Genomic DNA, 10,333 nt, shown 5'->3' on the forward strand with positions numbered 1-10,333 from the left:
AGGCGCAGGGCCGTCTGGCTCTCGCGGGACGTGATGGTGGAGCGCTTGTTGTAGTGCGCCAGGCGGGACGCGTCTCCCGCGATGCGCTCGAAGATGTCGTTGGCGAAGGAGTTCATGATGCCCATGGCCTTGGACTAGATGCCGGTGTCGGGGTGGACCTGCTTCAGCACCTTGTACATGCAGATGGAGTAGCTCTCCTTGCGGCTGCGCTTGCGCTTCTTGCCGTCTTTCTTCTGGGCTTTGGTGACGGCTTTCTTGGCGCCCTTCTTGGGAGCCGGCGCGGACTTTGCAGGTTCAGGCACGGCCAGACCCAAGCCCAACTCTCACCCGCCGAGAACGCAGGCAGAACCTCGGTCTCGGGGTCTACCGGAAACGACTGTGCACTTACAGAGGCCGTGCGCATGACGCTGCGTTGCGGTTCGCGAGTTTTTCGCGGCGCCCAAAGCGAGGGAGACGAGATTATGTAAATGAGTGGATTCTGGCTGAGCTATCCTATTGGCTATCGGGACAAAATTTGCTTGAGCCAATCAAAGTGCTCCGTGGACAATCGCCGTTCTGTCTATAAAAGGGTGAAGCGGCGGCGTTTTCGGTGACTTTTCCGGTCGCCAGGCAGGAGTTTTACTCGGTGACTACTATCGCTGTCATGTCTGGTCGTGGCAAGCAAGGAGGCAAGGCCCGCGCCAAGGCCAAGTCGCGCTCGTCCCGCGCTGGCCTCCAGTTCCCGGTAGGGCGAGTGCACCGCTTGCTGCGCAAAGGCAACTACGCGGAGCGGGTGGGGGCCGGCGCGCCAGTCTACATGGCGGCGGTCCTCGAGTACCTGACCGCCGAGATCCTGGAGCTGGCGGGCAACGCGGCTCGGGACAACAAGAAGACGCGGATCATCCCTCGTCACCTCCAGCTGGCCATCCGCAACGACGAGGAACTGAACAAGCTGCTGGGCAAAGTCACCATCGCCCAGGGCGGCGTCCTGCCTAACATCCAGGCCGTGCTGCTCCCTAAGAAGACGGAGAGTCACCACAAGGCAAAGGGCAAGTGAGGCTGACGTCCGGCCCAAGTGGGCCCAGCCCGGCCCGCGTCTCGAAGGGGCACCTGTGAACTCAAAAGGCTCTTTTCAGAGCCACCCACGTTTTCAAATAAAAGAGTTGCTAATGCCGGCTCCTCTCAGTCCAGCGTTTCTCAGTAGTAAACGGCGAACCTGCAGCGGACGGGACGGGACGGGACGGGACGGAACGGGGGTGTGTGTGTGTGCGCGCGCGCGCGCGTGTGCCGTCTTGCATCTGGAGCACGTAACTGCCTTGGGTCATCGATGAGTGGGTCCCCACTCCTAGGACTTCCCAGCGCAGGTGGAGGCACCAAACATCCTGGGTGCCGCCGCGGTCCACTCCACACAGTCACAAACACCAGCGCCGCGGGCAGTACCCAAGGCGCTTAAAGTGTTGCGCCCGGAGCGCGCGCTTCCCCAGTGGTTTCCGCAGGCCATGGCCGGGCACTTAGACCTCGCCTAGCACTAGCGGGACGTGCTCCTTGCTCCCACCCCCGATGGGGAGGACCCTGAGCGGGTAGTGCTCGCCAGTGTGGCGGAGCTGGGTCTTGGCTTCACGGAGCTGACTTAAGTCTTAGTTTCTGTTTTGTTTCCCAAAGCGCCTTGGCGGCGGAGAGTAAGGGTCTCGGAGGCGGAATCTGGGGGCGGGCACCTCTCCCACCCAAAAGGTACCCGACAGGCGAAAAACGATCCGCCAAGTAGCAACTGGAGGCTGGGGGCAAATGGAAGAATGAGGTTCCATGCCGGAGCCGCTGGGCGCAGCAAGAAAGGAAGCGAAGGGTGGACAGGGAACAATCTGACAAAACTGCAACGGAAAACGACTTTCACCCTGAAGGAAAGGGGGAAAAACAAGCTTGCAAAACTTGGCCAACTGGAAAGTAGAAAGTGAGGCGGGTGGGCGGGATTAGGGAGGACTCTGCCCAAGCCAACCGGTGACTTTAGGACGGGTGACGTCACAGCCAATGGACAGCCAGCGCGGGATTTTCAATTCTTGTCCCGCCCAATCGGGAAAAGACTGTGCTTATAAAGACGGCTGCCGCGGGGCCAGCAGCTCGTTTCTCTCCCCGCCGCTGCGCTGGTAAGCTCGTGTTTTGGTTCGCTATGGCCCGTACTAAGCAGACTGCCCGCAAGTCGACCGGCGGCAAGGCCCCGAGGAAGCAGCTGGCCACCAAGGCGGCCCGCAAGAGCGCGCCGGCCACAGGCGGGGTGAAGAAGCCGCACCGCTACCGGCCCGGCACCGTGGCCCTGCGGGAGATCCGGCGCTACCAGAAGTCCACGGAGCTGCTGATCCGCAAGCTGCCCTTCCAGCGGCTGGTACGCGAGATCGCGCAGGACTTTAAGACGGACCTGCGCTTCCAGAGTTCTGCCGTGATGGCGCTGCAGGAGGCCAGCGAGGCCTACCTGGTGGGGCTGTTCGAAGACACGAACCTGTGCGCCATCCACGCCAAGCGCGTGACCATCATGCCCAAGGACATCCAGCTGGCCCGCCGCATCCGTGGTGAGCGGGCTTAAGAAGTGCGCGTTCGGTCGGAGGTTCCATCGTATCCAAAAGGCTCTTTTCAGAGCCACCCACATCAGCACTTGGAAGAAGCTGTACCGCTTGCCCTCCGTGCTCCCCCTCCGGCATTAGAGCGGGGAAGGCACTTCCGGTTAGGCTCCCAACAAAACACGGGGTCGGTTGACCAGTCAGGTCCCCTGCTGCGGTGCCATCTTGAGCTCTGCCGACTTCGGCCAGTTGGCCTATCCGGACTGGCCGGGCTGCGGCCGCTTTCCTTGGCGCCGGCTTGGGGGCTTTGACGGTCCGGCTCTTCCTGCGCGTGACCGGGGCCCTGCGTGGCGGGGGGAGGCGGGGCAGGAGGGACGGGGCGTCGGTCCCGAGGCCAGGGGTCACCAGGCGGACGCTCAGGGCTCGCGGTTCTGAGAGCGCCTGGCCTTTGCGGAAGTGGAGGGCCACACGCCCGTGCTTCGCGCCCAAACCGGCCTCACCCGGCGCGGCCCTCCGGCTAGGGAGGGAAATGACCACCTCGGCCTCGCCGGGGTTCTGCGGGCAAACGTGGGGAGAACTGCGCTGGGGCTGCCGGTCGGGCCCACGCCACCTCCACCAGCACAGTGGTAACCCCCACATCCTGCCCCTAAGCCAAAATTCCCGGGGGCACGGGGTGTGGGCGGAATTTTGTGAATCTGGGCTTAATCGAGCTGTTCCCTGTCCATGTCCACAGAAGGAGACTCACTCTATTCCAATGAGGGCACTCGGGCCTCTTAGAAGCTGCATGGTGTGTCTGGATTTTCTGTCCAGACTCAGTAGTTCCTTTACATTGTTTTTGTCGGACACGTGGGCAGACGCTGGTCCCCGAGTTCAGATCCTTGGGAAGACAGTAGTAGATCAAGCAGGCAGAACGTGGGCCTCCGTTGGGCAAATGAAGTTCCTCACCTTAGGAAATCGTGACAGGAGGCCTCAGAGGCGATCTCTATAGTCTCTGGGAGCTGGGAAGTCCAAGGCCTCTTAGTGGGAAAGTGAGGCAGGGTCTTGCAGAGCCCACTCTACACAGGGCCAGATACAAATGGCCGTAGAGGTCTTAGGTAACACCTTCTCGGTCATTTAGTTGCACCTCAAAGAAGCCAGGGCTTTGGTTTTCTGTTTGTTTCATCACAGTTGACAGGTTAAAAGCATTCACCGCAGAGATCTGTGAGAATTAAGAGGGGAGAAGGGAAAATGGAATAAAACTTCGTTTTGTAAAGCTGCCATTTTGCCTTTCCTGAGGGCACCTGTTAAGTGAGGAGAGCAGTGTAGGTGAGCCCTGCTGGGGACTGCCACATGTTTCTGCTCCAGGGTCACAGCAATTTCTAGAGTATGCCTCTGGGTCTCTGCGGAGACCCTCATAACCTGCTTAGGCCCACAGTGCATGGGCGGTATTCTGACTTCAAAAACTAGTGACCTTCAGAGGTGGGCGGGTCACCCACCATCTCTGCACCCAGCTTCTCAGGTCCAGCAGTGACTGAGCAGAGACTGGAACCCGCGGATGCTGGTGTCAGACATCTAGGTCCTCTGACTGCCCCCCCCACCCCGCACCCCAGATCACACTCCTTTCACTCACCAGTCTGGGCACCTCTAAACTCCAGGAGGTCTCCCCGGCTGAATCTCAAAGGAAAATTTGGTGGCATTTTTTTTATATCCAGTCAGGAGTAGAATTCATTACATCTTGTGGTCCTGGCACTGTGAAGGCCTGCACTCACAGGAATCTGTCAGTCTTCGTATTTGTTTGCGAGACCAGCATAAGCTGAATTCATCAATACAAGATAACATTCTAAAATGCTAAGTTTTAACATTTAATCATTCCCTGTACTTAAATCATTGTCTCCCCTCAGGTGACAGTTGAAGGATAATTAAGGGGCCGGGCGCGGTGGCTCACGCCTGTAATCCCAGCACTTTGGGAGGCCGAGGCGTGCGGATCACAAGGTCAGGAGATCGAGACCACAGTGAAACCCCCTCTCTACTAAAAATACAAAAAATTAGCCGGGCGCGGTGGCGGGCGCCTGTAGTCCCAGCTACTCAGGAGGCTGAGGCAGGAGAATGGCGTGAACCCAGGAGGCGGAGCTTGCAGTGAGCCGAGATCGTGCCACTGCACTCCAGCCTGGGCAACAGCGTGAGACTCCGTCTCAAAAAAAAAAAAAAAAAAGGATAATTAAGGATACGGTAAAGAAATACTCTTCCTCTGGCTGGGCACTGTGGCTCACAGCTGTTAATCCCAGCACTTTGGGAGGCGGAGGCGGGCGGATTGATTGAAGTCAAAGTTCCAGACCAGCTTGGGAAACATAGCAAGACCCTGTCTCTACAACAACAACAGAAACAAGAAAAAGAAAAAAGAAATACCTAGCCGGGAGTGGTGCCATTTGCCTGTGGTCCCAGCTACTAGGGTGGCTGAGGTAGGAGAATCACTTATGCCCGGGAGGCAGAGACTGCTGTGAGCTGAGATTGTGCCACTGCACTCCAGTGTGGGTGACAAGATAGTGAGACCCTGTCTCAAACCCACCTCTTCCTCTAATAACTAGCTTCTACGTGGCTACCTTGGTTGCCAGTAAGCCCACTCTGAATCTGTGGCTTTTATGAAGTGAAAAACGTGCTTTGTTCACATTTAATTCTGCCTTAGGCAGGCTAGTGGGGGACAGGTGTGTGTGTGTGTGTGTTTGGAGGGGAACTACATGGTAAGAGACATGGCCATGTTTACACTGCTTTTTCTTCCTTAGAAGAGGACTTGTCCACTCTCCTGGTCACCCTTATCCTTCTCTAGGTCCGCATCTCAGTCTTCTCATGTCTTTCTCTTCCCCGTCAATATTCCTGGTTTCCCCCGTGCTGGCCTTGGCCATCTTCTTTTCTCCATGCAACTCAAGTGAGATTGACTCCCTGCTTTCCATATTTCTGTCCCTTAGCTAAGTGCTCCCAAATTGGTATCTTCTGCTGAGACTATCCTGAGCGCTACACATTTTGTGTGTGTGTGTGTGTGTGTGTGTGTGAGAGAGAGAGAGAGAAACAGGGTCTCACTCGTCTAGGCTGGAGTGCAGTAGCACAATCAAAGATCACTGCAACCTTGGACTCCTGGGTTCAGGGGTCCTCCCACCTCAGCCATCTGAGTAACTGGGACTACAGGCACACACCACCAGGCCCGGCTAATTTTTTTCATTTTTTGTAGAGTCAGGGTTTCACTGCATTGCCCAGGCTGGTCTCGAAATCCTGGGCTCAAGCCATCCTCCCACCTTGGACTCCCAAAGTGCTGGGATTATAGACGTGGGCCACTGTGCCTGGCTACACCAATGTTTCTAACTGCCTGGTAGATAGGTCCTTCTGGATGGATACTAGGCACTTCAAACCCAGCTTATTTCCAAAACCACATGCATCATCTTGCTTTCCAAACCGATTTCTTTCCACATTCCCCATCTTCCTGGAAGACACCTTCATTACCCCCATCTGTTCTGAGTCAGGTGTCCCTTCCTCTTGCCCTCTGTGCAAATCTCATGAGTTCCAAATGTTACTAAATCTACCTTCTGACTTTCAATTGTATCACCTTTTCTCCGTCCACCCATGACCATGCCTTAACTGAAGCTCTCGCCAGCTCTGGTCTAGTAGATTACATAGTCAGGGTAGTCTTTCTGCCCTGCCACACTGAGCTTCCATTCTGTACGAGAGGTATCTTTTTCTTTCTTTTTTTTTTTTGAGACGGAGTCCCGCTCTGTCGCCCTGGCTGGAGTGCAGAGGCACGATCTCGGCTCACTCCAACCACCGTCTCCCGGGTTCATGCGATTCTCCTGCCTCAGCCTCTGGAGTAGCTGGGACTACAGGTGCGTGTCACCACGCCCAGCTAATTTTTATATTTTTAGCAGAGACGGGGTTTCACCATGTTGGCCAGGATGGTCTCAATCTCTTGACCTCGTCATCTGCCTGCCTTGGCCTCCCAAAGTGCTGGGATTACAGGCATGAGCCACAGTGCCCGGCTCCCTTGCTCTTCTTTGCCCTCATCTCTTTGGGCCCTCCTCCTTGCCTCTGCCCTCTCCTATCTTAATACCCCTTCCCTTCCTTAACCTCTCAGCATTAGGCTGGCAACATTTCTCAGGGTGAGGATTTGTCTTTGTTTATTTCCGTAGTAGCAGTACCCAAGCAATGCCTGGTCACCATAAGTAGAGTTAAATCGTCTCTCAAAAAAACAAAACAAAAAACGAACTACATTGAGTGGGAAAGGCAATACATATATCAACTTTGGTTTCGGTATCACTTCATGGTGTCATTCTTCTTTCACGTATAACTTTTCATTTGATCCTTAAATCAAAAGGCAGGAATTCTCAGTAATTGGCCGGGCATGGTGGTTCACACCTGTAATCCCAGCACTTTGGGAGGCTGAGATGGGTGCATCCCCTGAGGTCAGGAGTTCAAGACCAGCCTGGCCAACACGGTGAAACCCGGTCTCTACTAAAAATACACAAATTAGCTGGACTTCAAACTAAAGCAAATTTTAACATTTGGGTGAACATCTGGGCAACATATATTCAGGTTTTAAATATTTTTGCATTAAAACAAAAACTGTTTAAAAAAAAGAAAAAGAGGACAGGAGCGGTGGCTCACTCCTGTAATCCCAGCATTTTGGGAGGCCGAGGAGGGCGGGTCACCTAAAGTCAGGAGTTCGAGACCAGCCTGGCCAACATGGCAAAACCTCCATCTCTACTAAAAATACAAAAATTAGCCCGGCGTGGTGGTGGGCACCTGTGGTCCCAGCTACTCGGGAGGCTGAGGCAGGAGAATCACTTGAACCCTGGAGGTAGAGGTTGCGGTCAGCCAAGATCGTGCCACTGCATTCCAGCCTGCATGACAGATCAAGACTCCATCTCATAAAAAGAAAGAGGAAGGAAGGAAGGAAGGAAGGGAAAGAAAGAAAGGAAAGGAAGGAAGAAGGAAGGAAAGAAAAAGAAAGAAAAGAAAAAGAGAGAAAGAAAGAAAGAAAGAGAAAGAGAGAGAGAAAGAAAGAAATGCTGTTACCTAAGTCAGTGGCTTTCAACCTTTAATGTGTATCAGAATCACCGGGAGGGCTTTTTTAAAGCACAGATTACTATGTCTCACCCCTCAGTTTCTCATTCAATAGGTCTGGGGTGGGGCCCAGGACTTTATCCCAGGTGATCAGTGCTGCTAGATGAGAGGCTACATTTTGAGAACAACTGATTCAGACAATGGACGTGTTTTCTCCCCCACTCCCTTTCTTTCTTTATCTTCAAATTTTTGGTATCTCCTTTAGTGGATCTTGGTGAGGATCAGATAGATTCATCAGCATTGCCTTTAAAATTAAAAAATCAGTGATACTTGAAATAGCAATGCTGAAAATCACAGGTCAGATTTAAAAGGGAAAAGGAAACATCTTGAGCATTACAACCTCTATTTCTTACCTGGACGTCTTCACAAATGTTATTCTTGCCACTTCCTCCCTGCCCTCACCCCTTTTACTCTGTATCTCAGTAGGATGCCAATCATTCTGCCCTTTATTCAGAGTCTGACACAAGCCCCAACGTCCATAGCCAAGTTTTCCTTGGTTTCCCAGCAGCCAGTGACTCCTGTAGCATTAGGATTCCTATAGTAGTTATTGTCTGCATTTCTCAGCATATTGAATATGTACTGCCTCTTACTGTTGGACTGTTTATTCTTAAATGTGTACAGGTATGGATTTATGTCGTCTGTATATTATGCATTTATTGTCTTCTCTGTTCTGATGGTAAGCTCCTGGAGGGCAAGTCTTGCATCCACCACTTTGCTGGCAGCCCCACTGGTAAGCTCCTGGAAGGCAAGTCTCGCACCAGTGCTTTGCCGGCAACCTGATTGCTAAGTACGGTGTTTTAAGCTTAGTTCAGTCTCAAGTGTTTGATGCTGATGAGAGCCGCCACATCTGAAAACCAATAAAGCAACTGCTGGTTTATCCTTTGGGAGCTGACAGAATTTCTTCTTCCAAATACATACACAGTAAAATCATAAGCCTAGAATGTTTAAAAAAACAAACAAAAACAAAAAACTTATGGGATATGCAATGGCTGCAAAACTGTAAGGATTAGAAATGTGAACCCACATTTTAATCCAAATGAGGGCAATTTAGAGGTGGTAGTGTAAAGAATAGCTTGCTTTAACATATGCCATGCTGATATAGAATTGGCTTTTGCCTTGTCAAAATTAAATTGTGCTTTCTGTATTGATGGTGGGCACGTTTCTGCAGGTCTCTCATTCTAAGCTACAATAGGCCCTAAGAAGTAGAAGTCACATACCTGAATTAGTTGTGAAGTTGCTTTCAGATCATATCGTTGGTTCACTCTTATAGAAGGATCACATTAAAATGTCTCTGCATTTGTATCCTTGCAATGCCACAACTGAAAGACAGTTATCTCATAGGTCCTTGATTAAACTAGGAGCCTTTTTACTGAACACAAGAAATGATACTTTTCAGGCACTGGGCAGATAGCTTGCTAGAAATTCATTTTTTTAACTGTACTAAGATTGAGCTGAGTGCGTGGCTGAAGATACCACATAACATGGACCCTTACTAAGGGATCTAGTCCACCCGTTTGTTATGTAGAGGGTAAAATGAAGCCCAGAACAGTCAATCGCGAAATCTAAGCCGATCAGGTGGGAAAGCCGGCATCTATAGAATGAAGATCTAAGGCTGCTTCTCCCACTTTGCCTGAGCAAATATAGGGAGATTACATAGCAAGGCACGTGTAAATTGCCAGTGCCTATTTCTCAGAACCAGATCTGGTGATCGCAAAGACGTGCCCCTCTAGGTGTGCCTATATACTGCTCCAGAAGAGCAAGCCGAGAAAGTAGTGCTCAAACCTAGAACACATTCAACCTTTCATATCGATAAAGGCAAAAAAAAAAAAAAAAAAAAAAAAGCCCAAGTAAGTGAAAAAGCCGCTTTCGGTCAACGACTTAAGTCTTTACGGCTGTGAGCGCCATGGGCCACAGTAGCTTTCCGTTAACTTCAGATCCGACCGTCGCCCCACTGCCAAAGTTACCTTCCAACATCGTTACTGTTGCACTTTATGCAGTCAAGTGTCCAGCTCCTCAGATGAGCGAGTGGTCGGCCCTAAAAAGGGCCTTTGGGATCGAAACGTGCAAAACTGGAGCGGCGGCCTAGCCTCCGAAGCCGTACAGTGTGCGCCCCTGACGCTTGAGCGCGTACACCACATCCATGGCTGTGACGGTCTTGCGCTTGGCGTGCTCGGTGTAGGTGACTGCGTCCCGAATCACGTTCTCCAGGAACACCTTCAGCACACCGCGGGTCTCCTCGTAAATGAGGCCAGAGATCCGCTTAACGCCGCCACGCCGAGCTAAACGCCGAATGGCAGGCTTGGTGATGCCCTGAATGTTGTCTCTCAGGACCTTGCGGTGGCGCTTAGCGCCCCCTTTGCCTAAGCCTTTTCCACCCTTTCCCCTGCCAGACATGACTGCTACAGCCTGAAAGACAGCTTCTGTCACGGCAAGCACGGTCTTCCCCTGATATACAAGAGTATCGGACCAGATTGAAAACCGAAAGCGCGCCGGCGGGAAGCTTTCTCAATTGTCCCCGCCCTCTCGACATTTCGTCATTTCTTTTCTGTTTTCCTCTCCCTCCTCCTCCACTCTGCTCAGGTCCCTCCCACCCTCTTCCCCCCCCGCGCCCCGCTACGCCATAGTCCCCGGGAGAATTCACATCCCAACCCAGGGCTTCCGGATTCTGCGGTGGCTTTGGCCTGTGTCTGGTCTGAGGACGCCCGAAAGGCACTGCACTG

The 10,333-nt window shown here is 52.6% G+C and overlaps 3 protein-coding genes and 1 pseudogene across 5 annotated transcripts; 2 read left to right on the forward strand and 2 right to left on the reverse strand.

Annotated features, from left to right (window-relative positions):
* The window catches only part of LOC112621272, a 6,284-nt pseudogene extending 5,881 nt beyond the window's left edge, over positions 1–403 (reverse strand).
* Positions 404–437: 34 nt separating this feature from the next.
* Positions 438–1,179, forward strand: LOC112611439 (histone H2A type 2-A). Its single transcript, XM_025365230.1, has one exon. It carries the CDS (start codon positions 644–646, stop codon positions 1,034–1,036), a length of 393 nt encoding a protein of 130 aa, XP_025221015.1. The 5' UTR covers positions 438–643; the 3' UTR covers positions 1,037–1,179.
* A 675-nt stretch (positions 1,180–1,854) lies between these two features.
* LOC112609897 (histone H3) lies at positions 1,855–2,701 on the forward strand. Its single transcript, XM_025363096.1, has one exon. It carries the CDS (start codon positions 2,144–2,146, stop codon positions 2,552–2,554), a length of 411 nt encoding a protein of 136 aa, XP_025218881.1. The 5' UTR covers positions 1,855–2,143; the 3' UTR covers positions 2,555–2,701.
* A 780-nt stretch (positions 2,702–3,481) lies between these two features.
* LOC112630195 (histone H4) lies at positions 3,482–10,080 on the reverse strand. 3 transcript variants are annotated; one of them, XM_025394344.1, is made up of 2 exons: positions 9,578–10,032; positions 3,482–3,726 (listed from the first exon to the last, which is right to left on the reverse strand). In XM_025394344.1, the coding sequence occupies exon 1, from the start codon at positions 10,005–10,007 to the stop codon at positions 9,696–9,698; it is 312 nt and encodes a 103-aa protein (XP_025250129.1). In that variant the 5' UTR covers positions 10,008–10,032; the 3' UTR covers positions 3,482–3,726; positions 9,578–9,695. The 3 variants fall into 3 exon arrangements, with proteins under 3 accessions (XP_025250129.1, XP_025250126.1, XP_025250124.1); XM_025394341.1 differs by lacking the exon at positions 3,482–3,726 and adding an exon at positions 8,040–8,548; XM_025394339.1 differs by lacking the exon at positions 3,482–3,726 and adding an exon at positions 8,042–8,548 and having other exon boundaries at positions 8,831–10,080.
* Positions 10,081–10,333: the final 253 nt, after the last annotated feature.

The sequence above is a fragment of the Theropithecus gelada genome, chromosome 1 (genome assembly GCF_003255815.1).
Source record: "Theropithecus gelada isolate Dixy chromosome 1, Tgel_1.0, whole genome shotgun sequence".
NCBI lineage: Eukaryota > Metazoa > Chordata > Mammalia > Primates > Cercopithecidae > Theropithecus > Theropithecus gelada.

Coding starts and splice junctions, on each gene's coding strand:
- LOC112609897 (XM_025363096.1), top strand. CDS start 2,144: ATGGCCCGTACTAAGCAGACTGCCCGCAAGTCGACCGGCGGCAAGGCC.
- LOC112611439 (XM_025365230.1), top strand. CDS start 644: ATGTCTGGTCGTGGCAAGCAAGGAGGCAAGGCCCGCGCCAAGGCCAAG.
- LOC112630195 (XM_025394344.1), bottom strand. CDS start 10,007: ATGTCTGGCAGGGGAAAGGGTGGAAAAGGCTTAGGCAAAGGGGGCGCT.